The sequence below is a fragment of the Urocampus carinirostris genome, chromosome 1 (assembly GCF_059441175.1).
Source record: "Urocampus carinirostris isolate Australia breed hairy pipefish chromosome 1, RoL_Ucar_1.0, whole genome shotgun sequence".
Classification (NCBI taxonomy): Eukaryota; Metazoa; Chordata; class Actinopteri; order Syngnathiformes; family Syngnathidae; genus Urocampus; species Urocampus carinirostris.
This window is the reverse complement of record NC_142349.1, coordinates 45086355-45110904: the sequence shown is the minus strand read 5'-3', so window position 1 is coordinate 45110904 and position 24550 is coordinate 45086355. Positions and strand designations below refer to the sequence as shown.

General features: G+C 41.3%; 1 protein-coding gene across 2 annotated transcripts in view; it reads left to right on the top strand.

Annotated features, from left to right (window-relative positions):
- The first annotated feature begins 3094 nt into the window (after window positions 1-3094).
- rapgefl1 (Rap guanine nucleotide exchange factor (GEF)-like 1) overlaps window positions 3095-24550 on the top strand; it is a 30719-nt gene continuing 9263 nt past the window's right edge. Inside the window, exons 1-8 of one of the 2 annotated variants that reach the window (XM_088341393.1) lie at window positions 3095-3502; window positions 6794-7023; window positions 16098-16176; window positions 16312-16519; window positions 19018-19115; window positions 19200-19312; window positions 21727-21894; window positions 21993-22090. In XM_088341393.1, coding sequence (XP_088197519.1) covers window positions 3285-3502; window positions 6794-7023; window positions 16098-16176; window positions 16312-16519; window positions 19018-19115; window positions 19200-19312; window positions 21727-21894; window positions 21993-22090 — 1212 coding nt within the window. In that variant the 5' untranslated portion in view covers window positions 3095-3284. Of the gene's footprint in view, window positions 3503-6793; window positions 7024-7051; window positions 8182-16097; window positions 16177-16311; window positions 16520-19017; window positions 19116-19199; window positions 19313-21726; window positions 21895-21992; window positions 22091-24550 lie in introns of those variants that run through there. The other variant, XM_088341402.1, reaches the window with a different exon arrangement.

Here is a 24550-nt window from a genome sequence, read left to right as displayed (position 1 = left end):
GACATATTTTTTTTCATATCATATAAATACGTTTTTGGAAATGTGTTGATTTTGAAAGGGATAATGTGCATTTCAAAAACAGAATCCTAATATGAATCAATTTATTGTATCGATATGTTGGTTCAGGGTTCACCAAGTCAAGTCAAGTCAAGTCATTTTTATTTGTATAGCCCTAAATCACGAAAAGACTCAAAGGGCTTCACAGATTATTACACTATATTACACAGACTATTTTTCATTCTCTCTGCAGTTTATTTTGTATGTTTCTCTCTTCTAGAACACCTGAATTCAAGTATAACTTCATAAGGCATCTGATGGGCTCTCTGGTGAGCTGATGATCTGAATTAGCTATGTTGGGGGATGGGAAAAAAACAAAATATTTTGGATAGATTCCCTTGTTCACCATAGTTGGTCACCCCTGAATTAGTTGCAAAAAGTTGTTGTTCTATGTTGGGCAGGGAGATCAGCTAAACTGTAGGATGCTTGTTTAGCATGCAACATTTTTCCCTTGCACCACTTTTTTAACTTATAAGTGGCTGGTATTGCTTTCGTTTTTTGAATTGATTATTTTTTGTTTTGTTTTTCTTTTTGTATAATACAAGAATACGGGCCAGTTCGGACAGCAGTGACTCAACCTAAATCGGAAGGAGCAATATTGGTCCAGATAGTCTCAACTGGAACATTATATTTTTCATTTAAAAGACCTGAAAAGTAAATGCTGTGTCAAAAATGTATTTCTTACCATTTAAACATGTCGAGCTTTAAAATTCCTGTTGATAGTAAAGATGACTGTTATATGTCGGGAATGAAAATGTGACTTATGAAAGTCAGGGTCATGAGTGGTAGGTGACCTTTAAAGTGAAACATAAAATCCAATGCTCACAGTCAAGACAAACATTCTACCTTTTGCATTTGAAGCATTACTCTTACTATTCTCTGTGCCTGCGAATCAACAGCAGTACTATATTTTTTAGTTTTTACATGTTGTTTGTGACAATAAATGTTAATGGAAGCATACCATTTGTCAAACCGCATTAAGCGTGATTATTATTTTCTTTTGATAATTGTTTTTGAGTTTTTCTCCAATCCTCAAATTTCAGGACACAGTATTATTCTTGTAATATAATTAGTATAATAATAGGAATATTATTATCAATATTAGTATAATTCACATATTAATTATTAATCTGCTTAATTTAAGATTGTGACTTGCACATTCCTGTCAACCTGAGCCAATTGCTCTCCTAATTGCAATTCCCTTTATTAGTATTAAGGAGCCTTACAAACACATCCTTTTACTCACAGCAAGACAGACTATGTGGGTTAAAAACAAAGGTAGTTTGTATGACCAAGTTTATTTTGTTTACCAAATGCTTGATCGAGGATAACATTTGATAGTGACCTGCGACAATGTTATACTCACCAAACAACCGCTTTACGTGTTAGACTACTACTGCTTTTTGCCCCTGTTTTGGCCGAACTACTTCCCATAATGCGGCAGCACTGTGGCGCAGTGGTTAGCGCGTGTGCGGCAGAGTTCTAAGGTCTTGGGAACCTCCTGTGTGGGTTCAAATCCAGCCACCGGACTTCCTGTGCGGGGTTTGTATGTTCTCCCTGTGTTTGCGTGGGTTTCCTCCCACATTCCAAAGACATGCATTTCAGTTGGATTGGCCGGTCCAAGTTGTCCCTAGGTGTGAATGAGCGAGCGAGTTGTCTGTCCCTGTGTGCCCTGCGATTGGCTGGCAACCAGTTCAGGGTGTCCCTGCCCACTGCCCGATGATTGCTGGGATGGGCTCCAGCCCCCCCGTGACCCTACTGAGTATAAGCGGTGCAGCTAATGAAATGAGATGAGACTTCCCATAATGCTCCATCACGACAATGTACAACGTGCCACTGGATGTAAAAATAATGTGATGAATGAGATGAAATGCGATGCCTTTTCATTCGTCATCTACAGTCCTAGTGGCACAGCAAATGGGATTCTGCATTCTCACCGCTGCGATCTGGGTTCAATTCGTGTTGCATCCAATTCTGAGCAAAGGAGCGATATTTGTCAACTGATCAATGATTGCTCAACTAGGGTGATATAATACTGTAAAACCTCGGTTTGGGGCACACCCAAAATTGTGAGTTGTATTTTTTCAAACAAATGAGTGGTCACAAATGAATACGGTATAAGATTGGTGGTTGGTGGCCACTGGATTATAGCACGAATGGCCAAAAACAAGTTATGTACATATATATATATATATCTCATCCCATTAGCAGCACCGCTTATCCTCAGTAGGGTCGCGGGGGTGCTGGAGCCCATCCCAGCAATAATCGGGCAGTGGGCAGGGGACACCCTGAACTGGTTGCCAGCCGATCGCAGGGCACACAGGGACAGACAACTCGCTCGCTCATTCACACGTAGGGACAATTTGGACCGGCCAATCCACCTTAATTGCATGTCTTTGGAATGTGGGAGGAAACCGGAGTGCCCGGAGGAAACCCACGCAAGCACGGGGAGAACATACAAACTCCGCACAGTAAGTTCAGTAGCTGGATTTGAACCCACACAGGAGGTTCCCAAGACCTTAGAACTGTGCCGCACACGTGCTAACCACTGCGCCGCCGTGCTGCCCCTATATACTGTATATACCGGTATATATATATATATATATATATATATATATATATATATATATATATATATATATATATATATATATATATATATATATATATATATATATATATATATATATATATATATATATTATTCGTATCCATTTTTTTTAAAATGTTTAAAAACATTTAAAATACGGGGGAAACTTAAGTTCACAGGTATGATTTCAGGCTGCTTAAAAATATTTTTAAAACCATAAATGCTGATGGACGTAATTTGGACAAAAGTCTCACATTCAACATGGCAAACGCTTTTTGCGTATTTTAGGTGCTTAAAAACGGCATCTATTCTTTTCGACCTCAGGTGCTGATGACGTCCAGTGACGTATTTTCCGGCGCGCTTATCTGCAGCAGGCGTCGGGGGGCGGGGGCAGTGCTGCGCGAACGTGCACTTGTCATCTGAGCGGTGCTACTGGGAAACGTGTAGGGGGGCGGGGGGCGCTTTGAGGCGGGGGCGGAGGCTGACGGAGGAGGCTGCAGAATCCGACGGACAACCAGCACCGGACGAGCTGGAGACGCGCGCCTGTGATGTAGATGCGCTTCCTACCTGCCGACCCTCCGTCCCGTCCGGTCCCATCCCATCCTGTCCTTCAAAAGAACCCCGCCCACCCCCCACCATGCCGGCGGGGATGAAGCCGCTCGAGAAGTTTCTCAAGAAGCAGACGAGCGCGCTCACCCGAGCCGGAGGAGGAGGACCGGGAGCCGGACCGGGAGGAGGAGCGGACAAAGCTGGCGGAGGGAACGCGGCGTCCCGGCGAAGAGCCAGCCTGTCCCGCGTCGTCCCCTTCTTCAGGGAGCCTTCTCCGGAGGGAGGGCAGGCCCGCGAGCTCTTTAGGTAGGCGGCGGGCTGTGCGCGTGCATGAGACGATGTTTGAAGGAGAAAGGGGGGAGGGAGGGGCTGCGTGGGGGCTCCTGTCGTTACGCAACGCAAGGAGCACAATCACGTCACGAACGTCATTTGGGTCAGGAACATGAAAATGGCGACGTCCCCTCCATTGAACCAATTTGATAAAGCGTTGATTTAGAAATCAAGCAATGACCTAGTTAGAGGGATCGCTGCACGAGCTAGAAGAAATAAATATGCCCTACTAAGTAGATGCCTCAGTAACTGATTAGCAGAGGTGTCTGGAACCTTTCCGACTCAAAGAGCCGTGACAGCAAAATATTTTGGTTTATTTTGAGAGCCACACCATCTATTTGATGAAATAAATTCTACCGAACCACCAAACCCAAGGCCAATTATTCCGCACTGCGATGTTTGATGATTTGATCAAGTCTATGAAATGATAACAATGCCAGAGCCTGTGTCCCTTATCAACAAATATACCTGTAATAATTAGTCACCCTCCCATTACTTAAGGCTCCTTTTTATTGTAAATCATGGTTTCAAAATTTACTGCAAACGAGAATGATACAGTTGTACTTACCTTTTAGCTTTGTAACAGCTTTACTCCTCACACAATCGAATTGCTCTTGGTGCTTATCTGGCGTTTTCGGGTGTTTATAGTATGTTTTGTGGGTTTTCATCATAATTGTTTAATGAGCTTCTCTAGACAGGTTTCATACAGACATACAGCCAAAACGGGGTCTGTTGGTGTAACACTACACAGGTAAATTGTAGTCGAAAGTTTGCCATATATATAATGTTCAGAGGGCAGCACGGCGGCGCAGTGGTTAGCGCTTGTGCGGCACAGTTCATGTCATGGGAACCTGTCGTGGGTTCAAATCCAGCTCCAGACTTCCTGTGCGGAGTTTGTATGTTCTCCCCGTGCTTGCGTGGGTTTCCTCTGGGCACTCCGGTTTCCTCCCACATTCCAAAAACATGCATGTCAGGTGGATTGGCCGGTCCAAATTGTCCCTAGGTGTGAATGAGCGAATGCGTTGTCTGTCCCTGTGTGCCCTGCGATTGGCTGGCAACCAGTTCAGGGTGTCCCCTGCCCATTGCCCGGAGATGGCTGGGATGGGCTCCAGCCCCCCCGCGACCCTAATGAGGATAAGCAGTACGGATAATGAGATGAGATAATGTTCAGAACCTTGCAATTGATGTGATGCTTCAGTTTCGCATAAACTAAAATTGATCCATGGCTAATCCCCACCACCTCCACTCCCTTGAACCAAAAGTCAACATTCTGTGAAGAGTGCTGTGGCAAGTAAGAGACATTTTGCAGGATGCAATTGATGCTTTTTGAGCCCATATTATTTCAAAGTCACCATTAGGGCCAAAACTATGCATTAGAGGGTCATTTTAATGATTTAATTGTTGGGAAGGTTCATGAAAAGCTTCAGCTTCAGGCAAAAATATACAGGTCGCAATGTAAACGTTATGAACCTCATCTTGTCATCACCTCTTAAACAAGAACCTAGCATTGCAGGGAAAGGAAATTGATTTACCTTCGATTACCGTATTTTCCGCACTATAGGGCGCACCGGGTTATAGGGCGCACCCCCAAAAAATAGTTTTTGGTCCTATATCTTCCATACATAAGGCGCACCGGGTTATAAGGCGCTACAATGGAAACGTCGACAAAACAGTCAGATAGTTCAGTCAAACTTATTACCCCCTTAACATTTCCAAAGCCTGCAAAGAAGCAAATACGTGTCGTAGACGCGTGCGGATGCGGTGTCCCAACAATGTCACTCAAATGCATCGTTCCAAATATCATTTGGAAGGTTAAAGTCTTAGGATTCAAGAAATGCCAACCATTCCTTAGTTTCTATTTTCTTTTTCACTCGCCTCTTTACTGTGCATATGACAATAAACACTTGGAATCGAGTTTAATTTAAAAAAAGACCCATCACAGAAACATCGATATCACTTTAAAACAAGATACTGGGAAAATATATAGCCGGAGTAGCTCACCGAAGTCGTTGTGTTCAATAATAATGAGCAACCATGGTCCTCTTATATCCGTGAGTGTAGTAAATCCAGGAGAGTAAAATATTTACAAATACAGTACAGAATAGTAAAATACTGTTTTCTCTATGCCGTCAACCTAACATGCTATTCACATTCATCTTTTTCGGCCAATTGCAGGCTTTGTTTTGCCCCTTTAGCCTATGCCAGCCTGTAAATGATAAAAAGGATCCGCCCTCTTTACCTCCGAATAACTTTAGCCAATAGTGATCGATTCAACTGATGATTGACACATTGGTTAGCCAATGAAACGCCGGTATATAAATCCCAGCATACACCGCAGACTACTTCGCGTTCGGGGGAAAATCTAGTCGGCGGCTGCTTTATTAGTTGCAAGACTTTGCGACTTAATATTGATCCATATATAAGGCGCACTGTTTTATAAGGCGCATGGTCAGCTTTTGAAAAAAATTAAGACTTTTAGGTGCCGCATATAGTGCGGAAATTACGGTAATTAACCTAACTCGACGTGACCTATAAAATAGGCTTTGTTATTGATACTATCCATCCATCCACTCCATTCATTAACTGCTTATCCTCAGTTGGGTCGTGGGGGTGCTGGATCCCCAACCAGCCATCTTCAGGCAGTGGGTAGGACACACCCTCAACTGGTTGCCAGCCAGTCTTATTGCAACTAGCTTTTATTGATCTAAACCTAGCTTAAAGCTCCGTGTTAGCCTAGCTAGATTTTTCTCACCCACATATGATCACTAAAGTACATAACAGGCCACTGAATTCCTAGTAAACAAAGTGACGTGATGTAGAATGCCAGCAAGAGCTAACATTAGCTAACACCCACCGAACGTTAGAGATGTTAATGTTATACATAACTTTATATTTCTCTCCAGCAAAGTGGCAATATGTTGCCTCAAATGCTAATTTTGTAACTTTAACCAAAGCAGACATGATTTTTATGTAGATTGGCAAATTTCCTGCACCAGACTAGACGAGGTCTCACAGCACAGTAATGTGCCCCGATACATTGGTTGGAAAACACTGCACTAAAACATTTGTAACCACCACGATCTTTTGGAAACTATATCTGCAGCTTGTTTTGTTTTTATAACGTTACATTTTTAAAGGAATCCAAAGAATGAATAGTTGTCAATTTCTTCACCACTTTTATAATCAAGTTAGCATTAAACAGCAATGTAGTTAAAATCAGCGTATTTGCTGTTATGAGCTGACCTCTACCTGTAGCTCCCCCTGCAGCCCCGACAGTGAAGACGCTCCCCCGTGGCCGCCGGCCGGTGCGCCTCTCAACGGTTCGGCCGGAGGCGACGCTCGCAGCCCGTCTTTGTCCGGCGATGAGCAGAGTTCCGAAGCAAGCTCGGCGGGGGAAAGTGCAGGCGGGGGAGCAGCCATTCACGCCGACACACCTCAAAACTTGCTTCTCGCCGTGCTGGACAGCGTGGCGGGAAAGCGTTTTGTCAACTGCACAGGTGACAAACACGTTCGAATGATAGTGACGTTGGCGGCCACCATCTTTTTGCACATGTTTACCCTTTTATGTCAAGTCACATTTATTTGTATAAATAAATCAAAAAATGTCTCAAATGACTGCACATGTTACAATTACACTATCCCCTGATCTTAAACCAACATGTGGGCGAGGGAAAACTCAAAATATTTACCATGAGTGATATTATAAACCCTCACAAGTGGTAATCCCTCTTCCAGGACGACCAAGGTGCAATAGATATAACATTGAGTAACATTACAAAAAACATAGTGACACACCAAATTAAAAAAAAAAAAAAAAAAAAAGGCTTCACTTGCACTGAAATAAGAAGCTCTCCAATTTTGGTATGATTGCATAATGACAATGGAGGCCATTCATTCATTCATTGACACATCCAATCTTAAGCCCCCAATCTTGTGTGTTAGACACCTCAGGTATAATTCAACAATCTATTTCCCCAGTCCCCGCGCACACAATTTGAAGTTATTGTGTGGTAGCCTCCGAGTGGTCAAGAAAAGTCGCTATCAATGAGACACATATGTGGTTAGCGCGCAGCCCCATGGTGTGGAGATCCAGGGTTCAAATCCTTCCCAAGCAGAATTTGTACGTACTCCCCATGCCTGCATGGGTGTCCACTGGGCTCTCTGGTTTCCTCCCACATATCAAAAACATCCATGTCAGGTTAATTGGCCGGTCCGAATTGTCCCTGTGTTTGTATGAGCATGTGAATGGTTTTCTGTCTCTGTGTGCCCTGCAACTGGCTGGTAACCAGTTCAGGGTGTCTCCTGGGATGGGCTCCAGCACCCCTGGGACCCTACTGAGGATAAGCACCACCGAAAATGGATAGATGGATGTTTCTTTCATTTGTTGGTGATTTTGTTGCCCACTATAACACAGGGTGCAAAAAGGGCTTAAAAGTTATTCTCTTGCTAAAATAATACCAAATGCGAAAAAAATTGCTGTAACTCAGGTGTTTTTTTTGTGGATTTCCAATCTCAACTTGAGTCTGGTAAAGTGGAACAAGACTGGCAAGGCAACTGTTATATGCAGCGCTCAGGAGGTAGAGCGCTCGTCTTGGGATCAAGGGATCCCAGTTCGAATCCTGGCTCGTCTGTGTTACATGTCGAAGTGTCCTTGGGTAAGACATTGAACCCCTGATACCCCCAATAAGCAGGTTAGCGTCTTACATGGCTGCAAGGCCGCTACTGGGAAATGTGGAGCACATTGTAAAGCGCTTTGGGAAGTCATTGACTTGAAAAGCGCGATATAAATGCAGATCATTTCATTTCTCATTCTTTCCGCTGTCACGATGAAAATTTTGTCTCAATTTGAACAAGTTAAACTGAACTAACATTATCATTCCCTAGTGATTCCTTTTGTTACTTAACGACCACTTTTCCAAATGCAAGAAGCAAACACAATTATTTTTGCAATTGTAATATAAACCAACCCTATGTAATATGATGTGAATGGCATAAGAAGAAATATCCACATGAATTATGGTTTATCACCATCTTCGGATATTTTAAACCACTGGTTCTCAACTGGTCTGACTTTAGGACCCACCATTATACCCCAATGACAATCTGTGTCCCAAATCAAGAAAAAAAAATCCACTTCTTAAATTTTCCCAATCAAAGCATATTGCAGATTAAGGCGGAGATAGTAGAATATATTCACCTTTTTAAAAAACAACAAAAACGCCAAGGAAAACCAAAACTACATCAAGTACTGTATACATTTACGTACTAGCATATGAACTTTTATTGCTTATTGCAAACCCCTAAATCTGCTCAAAAATACCCAAAATCAGAATATAAATAAAGTGTGTACTTAAACATACATATAATATTATATAGTTAATAAAGATTAATATACTGGTAAAAAGCCAGAAATATAACATCTTTAAACCGTTTACTGTACCTTACAGCAGCGATTCAATGGCAGACACTCATACTCTATTTTCTTGTTCCGCAATTATTTTCCTCCTACGACTTGTTTGTTGTTGTCACTCTTTTGCCCTTTTTTTTACCCATTATCACTAACTTTCTTGGGACCAGTTATTATGGGCACAAAAGGGAAATAAAACCAACAAAACCTCAAAGATACGAGATGTGGTCCTTCTTAAACACGCTTATTGAAGAAGACATCGAGCATGGCATTATCGCCATCTACTGTTAAGGAGTGTAATTGACCTCCTTTTTTCTTATCAATATTTCATAAAGACAAAAGCCTGCGACCCACTGAAAACGGGACTGCGACCTACTCTTCGGTCTCGACTTACCAGTTGAGAAATAATTTTTTAAAAACATGGCCAGGAGTATTATTTTCCTAACTCCCTCCATTGACTCTCCCCAACTCATTTTGTGAGTTGGGAGTGCATTTTGGCAGTGAAAGAGAATGTTGTTTGTTTTTTATACTAAATATATACGAAATAAATACTTAAGGTATATATGTAAAAGCTCAATGTGTATGTTTCTGTTTAGAAAAATACAAAAAGGGATTTTACAATTAAAAAAAATGGGACTTCCAGGCTGGATTGATCCTTTAAATAACATTTGGGAATGGATTCCGATAGGAAAAGTAATCTTACACTTTATTATATTAATCCGCTATGAAAGACGCAATCTTTATTGGTGGAGCCCAAGAAACCATTGTCCTTGCCATACGTTCATGACCCTAAACACATATAATAGTAATATTTACAACTATACACACATTTGCTAACCACTCTGACATACACTCTAAATGCAATACTATACATACATTATTCTGCTATCCTTGTGTGTGTGTGTGTGTGTGTGTGTGTGTGTGTGTGTGTGTGTGTGTGTGTGTGTGTGTGTGTGGTACACAAATTAGTAGCAGCTTAACTCCTTTTAGAATAAAGAAAGGGCTGAGTGAAGAATAGCGTCTAAGCTCCACCTTAATCCAAAACAGAGTAAAACTGAAAATACAATGAAAATACAGTGAGTCTGAAACAACACCACAAATGATCGATAAAAGGGAATTAGCAATTTCAATGAAATACAAATAAAATAACTACAAACAATAAGGTATCTTACAGACTACCGCGTCAAAGGCACAAGGGAAGTGAATAGCTGTTGATGGTAATGATGCCTTGTGTCAATTAGAGTGTTTAAATTGGGGATGTCAAATTCAGTTTTGCTCAAAGGCTGAACCCAGACTTTCTGTTCTCAGTTGAGCTGGGTCTGTAAAAGAATACCAACTCCAAATTTTTATCTTTGTTTTTCAATATTATGCTTATCATTCAGCCTACATTCGTGACATACCTTACATATTATAATTTTTAACACAACACATTTATTCCTAAACAATAGGGGAAAAGATTTTCAAGTTTGTTATTTAATGTGTTAACTGGTTTATATTAACATTTGAGTGAATGTAGTTTTACACCTGAACCAACTTACCACACTATACAAGCTTAACACTGGCCTCTACTGGCTGTAGAATTTGATTTGCATTCATTAAAAAAAAATCACATTTTTTGATAGAAATAACCGAAAGACGTGCTTCTTTTTTCGGATATATTCAGAAATTGATGGCGGGCCGGATTAAATCACCCATTGGGCCAGTTCTTGCCCGCGGGCTGTACGTAAATTTGACATTCCTGGTTTAATATGGCTTACAATGTGACATCACTTCCTGTCTGTGAGTCTCCTTTAAAGTAAATATGGAAAATAGGGGTCAGAATGATGCGTAAGAAACGTCCTATATTAAAACTGGTACCATTAAAAAAAAGACTGGGCAGAAAAAAACCTGATAAAAAAGTGCTCTTTGAGTGTGCCCAAAAATGACACACTAAAAGTACGCACCAAAAGATGCTCAAGCATTTCCCTAAGTGAATTATGTTACCTATGTAATACACACAACTCACATCAGTGAGGCAGTTATTTGAAATCACCTGCATGTCAAGTCATGTTTAGTTGTATAGCCATTAATCACAAAGAATCTCAAATGACTGCACAGACCACAGATTATTGCAAACGCCAGACTACTATTACACAATCCCCTGATCTAAAACCTACATTAGGAAAATGAAGAAACTTTGAGAAGGGACTGCACTTGAGGTAATCCCCCTTCCAGGATGACGCGGCTGCAACGGGTGTTGCGAATACAAACAATACACCGACATCGTCAACATGAAATACAGGTCATTCATTCATAAGCTATAGAATATACGTGTGTTTTAAGCCTAGATTTAAACGGTTCCAGAATACAGAACATTCCACAGCACAGGGGCCCTGAATGTAGAAAGCTCTCGAACCTGCAGATCTGTTCTTGGCCCTCGGGATCACTAGCAGACCAGCATTTTCAGAGCGAAGCCTCCGGACCGGAACATAGGGAAAAATAAAATCTGACAGATATGAGGGAGCAAGTCCATGCATGATTTTGTATACTACCAACAGAATCTTAAAATCACATCTTAAGCTAACAGGGAGCCAATCACCTTTTTAATAGCTCAGCTGTATCAAATTTATGGAGTTTTTGGACGTTTTCAAATTCTGATTCCTCACTAAAAACATAGTCGAACTGGTGCTTTACTCTAATTTGTTGTCAGTGAGAATTCCAGAAAAAATATTTTGTTCCAACCACAAAAGCTTGGTGTACTGTATGCAACCTAGTGTATACAAGTAACTGTGGAGAGCCTTCACTGTTAGTTTGTTTTCCCAGCCATATTAGTGATAGTGATAAAATTATTGTTTCTCAAGTGAAACTCATTGGAACTAAAGAAGTACTGAAACTTCAAACATCAAGGGCTAAAATGGCCCGCGAGAAGGTTTTTCTAGTACCCTTGATTTGATTTTGATTTACCATTGTGTTATACAACAAGAATTATTGTGTTTTTTTTTTACTCTGCATTACTTCTCTTTGAAAAAAGTGTTGTTTTAATTCATATATTTTGGCACTCTATTATTTTTCAATCCAATAATTTTTAAACAAAATTTCAGTTGAGTAAATGATAGAAAATTGCTATTAATATTTTTTCTTTGAAGTAAATTTAGGCCACTTTTGCTATAATAGAAACTAAAGGCAACTGATGGTCCCTGAATAATACCAGCATCTTCCATTTAATGTTCATGTTATGAGGATTTCTCCTTTGCGCCTGTTAAAAATTAGATAATACTGATGGAGCCACAAGAAATTATTGCTTTATTTATCTGATCATATTGGAATATATTTGTTCGATTTTCTGTACGTTCAATTAGATTCACTAGACCAGTGGTCACTAACCTTTCCTGTACCGCGGACCGTTTTAATGTCTGACAATGTTCTCGCGGCCAGGCCCCATAATAACATTAGGCAAGTCAAATCATGTTTATTTAATCACATTAAGTCTCAAAGGGCGGTACAGACTACTATTACACCACATCATCAAATTGAAATATGGGTAATAACAGAAGGTCCAGTTGGCAAAATGCACACTGTTGGGGAAATGAGAAAGGAGTAGTCATGAGAATATACATAGTAAAAAAATATGGAGTACTAGGTTTCAAATAACAACAATAATAATGATGATAATCATAATTATTACAAGAAGAAGAAGAAGACAAAATCCTCTGTGTAATAAATAGATACTAGGGTTGTAGATGACATACAAAAAGGCCTTAGGTTTTATCTCATTAACACTCTAGTTTGAGTCAAGGTACCATCACGAAATAGGTAAATATATGCAAAAATGCAACACAAGGGAACAACATTTTGGTGTATCTGATGATGAATTGGATTTTGAAGGACATGAAATAAATACTTTATACGTTTTATTTTGGTATTGTGTTCATAGTTTATGTTGTCAAGAAATGATTTTAATCATGGCCTCGGTTTCTAGCCATTTGTTTGGCCGTCCGTCCGATTGGCTTTGACACCCCTGATCTATGACATAACTGAAAAAAACCCTCCCAAATATTCAAATGCCAGCGGTTTTCTCTGAATACTTGAAAGTCTTGGCTGCGTGTCTGGTTTTTAAACAAAGCCCCAGTCCAGTGCAAAACAAAACTGGTTGCTTTGGCTGGTTTTCGGTCACTGAGTGATTTGATTCCGGGTGACAAACAACTCCATCAAAATAACTTAAAGTGCTTGTCCTGGGCTCAATAAGTTGCAGGTTAAATTCCCGGCTCCTCTGTGTTACTGTGTATGTCGAAGTGTCCTTAGGCAAGACACCCAATCCCTAATGCCCCCGATAAGCAGGTAGTAGCCAAGCATGGCTGACGCTGCTATCGGTGTGTGAGTGTGTGTGAATGGGTAGGTGTGAAGCACATTGTAAAGCGCTTTGGGAGTTCTGCAGATCTTTTACATTTTACATAAGTATCACCATTGTTTTGAAGGTTATATCAAATCTTATTGATAACTACACGTTAGTTTGAGGGGTCTTAACAAAATAGATGTGTTTGCTTGTTTGAAAACGTCATTATTATTCAAACATATCACAATCCGGGCCCTCAATTTATTTTTGGGTGTCAGGCAAATACCAATTTTTCTGTCCGTTTCCCCTCTTGTTTCAGTATTATGCTTAAAGTGCGCAGTCACCCATCGGGAAACTGATCTAATGAGTCTACAACAGCCTCGTTACTGCGCCCCCGTATGGAATCGGAAGCAGGCAACTCCTGAGTAAAAGTGACAAATTATCGACATCTCACATGCACATTTTTTTACCAGGCATAAATTGTTGTATTTTGTATTTTTACCATTTTCGTTTGGCGGGCAGGATTAAAAAGACTGACAGCTTTTGCAGGCTGTAGGTTGCCCACTTCTGATGTAGTACCTTTGCTGCCCCAATGAAAAACAAAATACACATAGACAGATTGTTTTTTTGCTGTTATTACGTTTGAATACCTCCATGGGAACGCCAATAAAGTCATCCTGGTAACCCAAAAACTTGTTGAGACACACGCTTACATAATGACTGCTGCTATTATGATACTGAACAGTGCGTTTATGCATGTTTGTACAGGAATGCTGCACACGTGCATGCACGCACACACTCAGCATAAGATGGAGGATGTGTGGGAGTGAGCGTGCGCTTGTCTTCTAACAAACCTGCAAAACTCGCTCTTGATGCTGAACTGGATGCCTCAAATGTGCATGCGAAGGCACCTAGTTTTGCAAGCTTTATAAGACTCCAAAGAAAATAATTCTCGCATGCAATATGAAGCAACATCACTTTGCACACGTACCCGCACACACAGAGGGTAATCATGTCACTTCCTTCTGCATCCTCTTACTGTTTCCATGGCAACCGTCTGCAGAGAGGCGGGCTCTGGTACAACACGCCCACTGCAGCATGTTAGGTGCTCACATATGCACGCTCACGCACACACAGACAGACACGCACACACGTTTTATTCATGTTTTGGGTCGATTTGTGTTTAAAATGATGTGGACCTGTTAGTGCACGAATGCAGATTTCTTTATGATCCTTATATGGCTAATCGTGTGGTTCATCAGTTTATTCAGAATCATTTGCATCATTTTGCATCGTTCTTTTTTAATTATGCACATCATACGACTCGAATCGTTTCACAAGATTCAGTATTACATAACGTGATAAAGTCCAGATTTGAAATTAAAGTTGCACTGGGGCTGGATACTTTAACTAGACAACCCGAAACACAGCTCAAATTCTACTAAGACATTTATGCAGACTTACAAAGGACAACGATCTGGAATTCCAATCTCAGTCCTCTGGTCCGGATATTATTGAAAATAATTGGTGTAATTTAAAATGGGCTGTCCAGGCTCGGAAATCATCGAACCTGACTGAACTAGAGATGTTTTGTCAAGAAGAATGATCAAAAGTACATTCAACCAGAATCCAGACCCACATTAGAAACTACAGGAAACATTTGGATGCTGTTGTTTCTTCAAAAAGAGGATCTACAAAATCTTGATGTCATTTTTCTGTTGGCATGCCCAAATTTATGTTCCTGCCTACTTTTATTTAAGTCATTATTGCACACTTTCTGTGATTCTTTGAAACGTCAATTCACTTTTCAAATATCATTGTGTTTTTCTGTTATATAATACATTATATCTACTTTAAGTTTCTAATAAAAAAAACCATTAGTAAGTTATAAAGGAATATTTTGAAAATAGCCAGGGGTGCCCAAACTTTTTTCATACGACTGTGCTAAGTCAACTATTTACCGGCTATAGAAACAGAAACACCACTAGTTAGCAATATAAGGTAATATATGCATAGAAAGTTTGTCAGATGGCCTCTGAAAGTAAGTCAGCGTACTGGCTGGAAATGAAAGAATGCTTTGTTGACTCAGCTCAAGTGAGTTGGAAAGGGATTTTATTGTGCTTTGATCAGGGTTGCCCAACCTTGTTCATCCGACTGTTAAATGCAGCGGCACATTGAGGTTGGAGTGACTAGACTTGTGGGTTTAGAAATACATATTTGGACGATTTTGAGGTACAAGCGCAAGGAAAAAGGCACTCAATGTTGGCGTGAACTCATAATAATTCGGCAGAAATTAAACAATCAATTAAAAAGGAGGGCTCAAGCTCATTCCCAACTAAGGTTTACTTAAAACTTAACGTTTATCTATCTATCTATCTATCTATCTATCTATCTATTGCTCACTACTAACAAAATGTTGTTTGAGAACAAATAAAACTAGAAAAAATATCATGTACATTGCATACATTAAAATGTATTATTTTACTCTCTGCTGGGCTGCATTCTTTATCGTTTGCATAGAATATTTAATCTTACATAATCTTACTAAGCCACCAAGAGATGTATTTTTTGTTTGCATCTCTTCATAATACGGTTTCTTGTGTCCGATCCTGACAGAGCAAAAGTCGCAGCTGAGTTAATTGTTTGGGTGCACGAACTAGCTCATTTGATCTCATTAAATACTTTTCTGTGCGTATAGCGAGCAGATTGACCGCATTCATTGAGCATGTGTTGTAATTTAGACGCTAGCAATTATTTTTTTTTTACCCTTTTAAATTTTTATATTTGATTTAGATTTATTTTAGCTTCATGTTGTATATTCCTGAATCCAATGTTTTTCCTTTTGCGTGCAGAGACGTTTTTGGATGACTTCATGTTGACTCATCCCATCTTTTTGCCGGCTGAAACCTTCCAACAAGTTCTCCTGGAACAGTATCCTTCACCTGTGTGTGTGCACGCACATCCGCACATACACACACGGCGCCAACTTAAAACGGAACGCGACACGTCTGAACGTTCACGATGGAATTTTGTTTTGCTTTTCTGGTTCCTTGACTTCACCCTCAGGTTTTCTCTGCATGCCGGGGAGGGGCTAGGTGAGGTAGGGGAGGGGCCAAGAGTACTGGAGGAGGAGCCAGGAGAAAGAGGTCGAGGTCAGCCATACAAGGAAGTGGACGACGACCTCCGCAAGAAGCGGGCTGTGCTCAATGTGGCCTTTCGCTACCTGGACACATACCGTGAACTGCTGCAGGAGGAAGGAGACAAATTCCCTAAGGTAAAGACACAACTGCACAACAACTACACACTGAATGAATACTGTGATATATATATATATATATATATATATATATATATATATATATATATATATATATATATATATATATATATACTGGACTGTCTCAGAAAATTAGAATATTGTGATAAAGTTCTTTATTTTCTGTAATGCAATTAAAAAAACAAAAATGTCATACATTCTGGATTCATTACACATCAACTGAACTATTTCAAGCCTTTTATTATTTTAATATTGCTGAATTTGGCTTACAGCTTAAGAAAACTCAAAAATCCTATTTCAAAATATTAGAATATCATGAAAAAGTATACAAGTAGGCTATTCAACTAATCACCTGAATCATCTAATTAACTCGAAACACCTTGCGAGGGTTTCCTGAGCCTTAAAAACACTCAGCTTGGTTCAGTAAACTAAATCACAAGTATGGGGAAGACTGTTGATCTGACTGCTGTCCAGAGGACCATCATTGATACCCTCCATCAGGAGGGTAAGACACAAAAAGAAATTTCTCAAAGAGCAGGCTGTTCACAGAGTGCAGTTTCAAAGCATATCCACAAAAAGTCTGTCGGAAGGGAAAAATGTGGCCGGAAACACTGCACAACCAAGAGAGATGACCGCAGCCTTAACAAAATTGTGAAGAAGAGCCGCTTCCAGAATTTGAGGGAGCTTCAAAGACAGTGGGCTGAAGCTGGAGTCCAGGTATCAAAAGCCACAGTTCACAGACGTGTCCGGGAAATGGGCTACAATAGCCGTATTCCCGTGGTCGAGCCACTTCTGAACTCAAGACAACGGAAGAAGCGTCTGACTTGGGCTATGGAGAAGAAGCACTGGACAGTTGCAGAGTGGTCCAAAGTCCTCTTTTCAGACGAAAGCAAGTTTTGCATTTCATTTGGAAGTCAAGGCGCCAGAGTCTGGAGAAAGGCTGGAGAGGAGCAAAATCCAAGTTGCTTGAAATCCAGTGTGAAGTTCCCACAGTCAGCAATGGTTTGGGGAGCCATGTCAGCTGCTGGTGTTGGTCCACTGTGTTTCATCAAGTCCAGAGTAAATGCAACTGTGTACCAAGAGATTTTAGAGCACTACATGCTTCCATCTGCTGAAAAGCTCTATGGAGATGAGGATTTCATTTTCCAGCATGATCTGGCACCTGCCCACAGTGCCAAAAACACCAGTAACTGGTGCACTGACCATGGCATCACTGTCCTTGATTGGCCTGCTAATTCCCCTGACCTGATCCCCATCGAGAATTTGTGGGGTATAGTTAAGAAGAAGATGAAAGACACCAGACCTACAAATGCAAATGAGCCGAAGGCCGCTATTGAAGCATCCTGGGCATCAATAACACCTCAGCAATGCCACAGGCTGATTGCCTCCATGCCACGCCGGATTGATGCAGATATCCGTGCAAAAGGATTCCCAACCAAGTACTGAGTGCATCAATGGACATTTTCAAATGTTTGATTTAGTTTTGCTGTTATAAAATTATTTTTTTACTTGGTCTGAGGAATTATTCTAATATTTTGAGATAGGATTTTTGAGTTTTTTTCAGCTGTAAGCCAAAATCAGCAATATTCAAATAATAAAAGGCTTGAAATAGTTCAGTTGATGTGTAATGAATCCAGAATGTATGACATTTTTGTTTTTTTTAATTGCATTACAGAAAATAAAGAACTTTATCACAATATTCTAATTTTCTGAGACAGTCCAGTATATATATATATATATATATATATATATATATATATGGGTCATGGTATCTATCCATCCATCCATTTTCTGCACTGTTTCTCCTTGCTGGATCCCATCCCAGTCGTCTTTGGGCAGTGGGCAGGGAACACCCTAACCGGGTTGTCAGTGAGATACCCAAGGACAAACAAATTCATACCTAGGGACAATTCAGAAACACCAATAAATCTGCCAAAGAGTTGGGCACCTTGATGTAACTGGTCTTTGATGATGTTTTGGGCTTTGCTGAGGCACTGAATGGAGAAGATATTCATTAGGGAGGGCAGGCAATAGTTAGCAATGCTGCTTTCACTGAACTGTGCAGCCTCCCTCTGTCCACCTCAGTGCAGCTCCCGTACCAGATGGAAACGTAGTTTGTCCTCAGACACACGATGGATGAGCAGTTGTTGGCCGGCAGAAGCTTCACGTTTAGGTTGCTCCTCCTGAGGACTCTTAGGAAGTGAAGACGCTGCCGGGCCTTTTTTATGATGGCTGTGGTATTCGCTCTCCAGGAAAGATCATCGGAGATTAGGACCCCCAGGAACCCTGAATGTGAGGTCGCTCCTCGCCGTTGATGTAAAAGGGAGGGCGGGTCACTCTAGGTCTTCCTAAAGTCCACGATGATTTCCTTTGTTCTTTGTGTTAAGGACTAGGTTGTTTTCAGACCACCACCAGCCTCTGGACCTCCTCTCTGTAGGTTGACTCGTTAAAACTCCGAAAGACTCGACTGTGTGCATCTATTTGTCTGTGTGCAGGAGTTGTATATGTGCGCCCTTCAAGAGCTGAGTCGCCATCCTGACCTAGTCGATGATGTCGTCAAGCTGGAACGCTGGACCCAAATTCTACACTCCTCGTATGCAACAAACACACACTCTCACACACACACTCACACAAATGGTCATACTCATAAACATTTACACGTGTGTGTGAATGTCAGTTGCAGTGAGGAGAAGGAGAGTCGAAGGAAGCAGGTGCGACCGCTTTTTCGCCATTTCCGGCGAATCGACGCCTGCCTGCAGCCCAGGGAGGCATTCAGGGGCTCTGACGAGAGTACGGCATTACTACGATCATCAGTGGTGGATGGGGGCATTTGTTTCCTGGGCTTCCAGTTGAACTTTACCAACCTATGTTTGGCCAACGCACATGTAACTGTGATCGAATAGGTATAAACTACTGGTGTCAGCTGGAGGTCCCCAAACGTTTTCCTGATAGCCACATAACTTTTCCCTCTCTGATAAGGGTCGGGGGACAGTTTGTAACAGACAAAGTGTGACAATTGCAGAAGTGCCTAAATGCAAATAATATTTCTATTCCAGAAAGCCACAATAAAATAGCCCTGCTAAATTATTCACAAGATAAAGTAAGCAACTATAAGGAACGACTTTAAGGAGCAACTACTTGAACAAGGAGCATAAATTGCATTCAGTGAGCAGCAAAATGCATTCAAATGAAGTTGGGCATATCTGGACATAAGTAAATTTGGCAAATATTCGAAACTGCTAAAATCTAAAAGATCTGAACAAGGGTTACCAACAAATTTGGGTCTGAAATGACAGAAGTGGGTTTTCTTAACCTAATTGCCTAATGGGACAGTGTGTATTATCTGATCACTAGATGTCGCTACATTGTGTAGAACATCGGAAACTAGTTCTAAAAGGAAAAACACAAACTAAAGAGACTCAAAGTGACCCAAGTGTACTTTTTTTCTTCTCATTATTTTTGCCCAGCCTATTGCTAGGTTTGTCAGGAACCAGAACAGGATCAGGACCCAAACGTGTGACGTTCTCACACAAGCCTTTTATTTTACGGGAAATGGCAAGTCATGCACTTTAGACAGCGGTCTGGTGTGGAAACACAGGAAGCCAGAGACTGACAAGATCGATTCCAATTGTCTGAGTTCATATAGGACCGATGGGTTCGATACCGGACAGGACGAGACAGACAGACAGACAAAAATATACAGGAACAATACAGGACCGGAAATACCAACAAGAAAACAGGACCAAGTCAGAACCCACGTCTTGCGGGGCAGAGGTCCGTTGACGGACTAACAAAGTAAGAGAAAGCGCACTGAGCTTAAAAAGACGGAAAGCCAATCTGTTAATGAGTCGCAGCTGGCGCCACATGGGCGTGGCCAATTGAGCGCCATGGCAACTGTGACAAGTTTTTTTTTTTTTTTGGTACCCGAAGCAGCAAGAGAGTGTACAATTATGTCATCTCCCTCTAGGTGGAGCTCATATCATGTAAAATAAATGCACATTTCTCAATAATGCAATAAATGACAGAGGCAAAGTAGAAGCCCAGCATGGTGTGGACTACAGAAAAAGACAATCGCAAGTCTAATTTGTTTGATGAAGTAGCCAGTTACTGTGGCAACACCACAAATTCACATCAACACATGAAAAAACTAAACGTGAACATGTTACTGTTCCTGTCCAAAAACCTGTAAATCCAATGTCACTATAGCAACAGAGCAAATGAGGGACAATTGAGACTCATTTTGCATTAGCGACTTTATTTTCAAAGTATTGTTCGATGTAAGATGTTTCAATTTTTAGTTTTCTCTCTACATTGCCGCTTTTTGGTCTGACTCTCTTGGCTTTTGATCTGAAACAGTTGCAGTAAAGATATTTCTAAAAAAACGTTATATATTGTTGAAGTTTACAAGGTAGTTATTTAACAAAAAATTAAACATTTTTAGTGCTTTGCACTGTCTCATCTCATCTCATCTCATTAGCCGTACCGCTTATCCTCATTAGGGTCGCGGGGGGGCTGGAGCCCATCCCAGCCATCTCCAGGCAGTGGGCAGGGGACACCCTGAACTGGTTGCCAGCCAATCGCAGGGCACACAGGGACAGACAACTCATTCGCTCATTCACACCTAGGGACAATTTGGACCGGCCAATTCACCTGAAATGCATGTCTTTGGAATGTGGGAGGAAACCGGAGTGCCCGGAGGAAACCCACGCAAGCACGGGGAGAACATACAAACTCCGCACAGAAAGTCTGGAGCTGGATTTGAACCCACGACAGGTTCCCATGACATGAACTGTGCCGCACAAGCGCTAACCACTGCGCCGCCGTGCTGCCCGCTTTGCACTGTGTTTATCATGATTATACACTAACTAAAGGGGGGGAATCAACTATTCAATGAACATGACATTTCCTAGCGAAAAGTATCACTCTCGGATTGGTCGATACTATCGTGTATTTCCTTGAATCGGTTTGATACCAAAAATGCCAGTATCGGCCACCCCTACTCGCCAGTTTATTCTTAAATGGAAACAATGAGGCCAAATTTAGACATACACTGTATGACTCAAAAGCCAGCATGAAACCCAACAAAATTGATGCCTATTCCTTTTGATATATAGGCCTTGCTGTCCTTGCCCGCCCACCACTGACTATCCTAATGCAGTATTTCATTTCGACACACACGCTAAGCTAACGACCTTTCTGCGCAGTTTTCTGCAGGGTGTACACCCCAGACCACTCGTATGTGACTATCCGCAGCCGGTTGTCGTGCCGCGTGGGTGACATCCTGGCTTTGGTTCGAGAGAAGCTCCAGTATAGCGACGAGCGACCGCTCCTGCCCGGGAAGTTAATCCTGGTGGCCGTCACGTCGGCTGGAGGTGAGTTTGTAGGCGAGTCGCGTCTGACCCACACCCACCCTCCCACGATTGGCAGACTTGACCGTAGTTACAATTGTGATGTGTTCTTCTACGTGCAGAGAAGGCGGTATTCCGGCCAAGCGATGAAGCTGTCTTCACTACTTTGGGGGTCAACACGCATTTGTTCACATGCCAACCCTCTGAGCTTGAATCCCTGGTCAGTACCTGTGTTTCGATTTGACAATTACCGTATTTTCAGTACTATAGGGCGCACTTAAAAACCCTTTGTACCTTATGTACCGTAGAATATGCTGGATAAGATTGGAAATGCCTATAGTATTTGTAGGTGTGTGTTACTACACAATGTATTACGGTATGCATGCATATTTTACACCAAATTGCAATACATTGTATCCAACGGGGTTCTAACCTGTGACTTGGCGCTCAGGGAGCTATAGCGTTACCACTAGACCACCAGTGATACAGATGAAATACTACAGAAGCCTTATCACACTATTTTTATGCACAGTGTCAGAAACACTGTTTTGCATAGCGAATTCTGATAGGTTAAACATTCTCAACACTTTTTCACTTGTGCGTCAATCATTTTGCAAAAGACAAAACAGAAAACAGAAAGTCTTTCAACAAAATAATATATTAGCTCTTTTACATATTTTACATATTCAACTAAGAAGTTATTGATGCACACGTGAAGAAGAGGAGTTACTGTTTAACCTAAAATGCACTATGCAATCAGTGTTTCTGGCACTTTGAGTAAATTGTGTGATAATGAGATAAGCCTTAATGCCTTTTCGTATGTCATCTAGAGCACACGGGTCTAGTGGTCAACTGTTTTTGCCCTCGGCGCTGAGACCCGGGTTTGACAGCGATATAAACTGATTAATGAATGTAAGCCGTATGCATATAAAGAGCTCACAGATAAAAAGAGTAGCTCTTGCTGTACTCTTGTCACAAGCCAGAAACAGAGAAAGGACCCAATAGCGTTCGTTTTACTCCGTTTTATTGAGAAAGAGAGCAGTGCTTGCGTCCACGATCCAATGATTGTCGGACACGGGTAGCTGATGGCAGGAACACGGAAGTGGCACTTCCGTGTCGAGCGAGGATAGTCGTAGGCAGCGGGAAAACTGGTCGATAGCCGGGACGGGGGAGCAAGGGCGGTTACGAGTCCAGAAAAGAGGTCGGCAACAGGTATCAGGCATGAAACAGGGCAAAACAGGTTTATGGCCGGGACGGAAGAGCAGGGCAGAAACGGGTCCAGAAACAGGTCGGCAACAGGTATCATGCAGGAAAAACCAGGGCAGGAGAATGTTGGAAGGTACAGAGCTTGCCTAGCTGAAAGCATAGGTTCGCAGACGGTCTGACAGCTTCCTCTTGGAAGCCGGGGGTTTAAAAAGGGTCAGGGAACCAATCAGCGCTCAGGGCTGTTGGCGCCAACAGGGGAGTCGCAGGTGCCCCGAATCAGCAATCATGACAAGTCTCAGTTCGATGCGCCTTATAGTCCCGTGTGCCTTATGTATGAAAAATATATGACAAAAGACTATTTTTACAGGGCTGTGTCTTGTAATCTGGTGGTCCTCATAGTGCTGAAAATACTGTATAATTTTGACTAGAAAGGCGTCCTCGGTCAAATAGCATGAAAGTGGTACCATATGAGGGTCTCACTAAGTCAACACATGGACAGACCATTTCCTGGCAAACCCCATCAGTCTCATATGGGGCTATCTGCAGGTATGCCAATAACATACCGTAAATTCATTCCGCACTACAGAGAGCACGTGATTAAAGACGCATGCTCAAATTTAGGAACGAAACCGGGTTTTAATCCACAGGTTTAAACAGTCATAAAAATGAACAAATTTACTTCCATTTCTTACATTTTAAGTCCAGCGTGGGGATTTTGGCCTTTGGCCTCAGAACACCCACAGCTGACGTAGTTTTCAGCTGTGTTTTCAGTTCAGTTCAGAGTTGTTTACGTCAAGTGTTTTCATTTGACCATTCAAAATTACCAAATTACCAAGACAAGTACATATTTAATACTGACTATACCATTGAGGCCCATCCCAATACAACATAAGTAATAATACCAATAATAATAATAATAATAATAGTAATAATAATAATAATAATAATAATTATAATAATGAGCCTAAATCCACTGTGTCACCATTAGACCACTAGGGTACTAGATTACATGGGAAAAGGCATTCGATTTTATTTCATCATCACACTTATTTTACTCTGGGTAGCATGTTGTAAGATGTTGTTTTGGCTGAACTCTATCCCATAATGCCATATTACAATTTTGTACAATGTGGCACAGGGAGTGAAATTGAGTGATGATGAAAACTAATGTGTTTTCCTTTGTCATCCACAATCCTGTGGACATAGTGGTTAGGATTCCGTGCTCACAATGCTTCAATCCGGGTTCAATTTCCGCAGCATGTCAGTAGCAGTGATAATTGTCCACTGATTAATCATTGCTCAATTACGATAATTTACCACGATAAAACCTCTATGTAACATTCACCAGAACTTAGAGTACTTTTTGGGCTAAAACAATGTCTGTGTACCTGAATAAACACGGAATAAGGAAAAGAATAACACATTTTTTTCTTTCTGTAAAGCCCAGTACCAGTCTGCAGTATGTGGTTGCTGA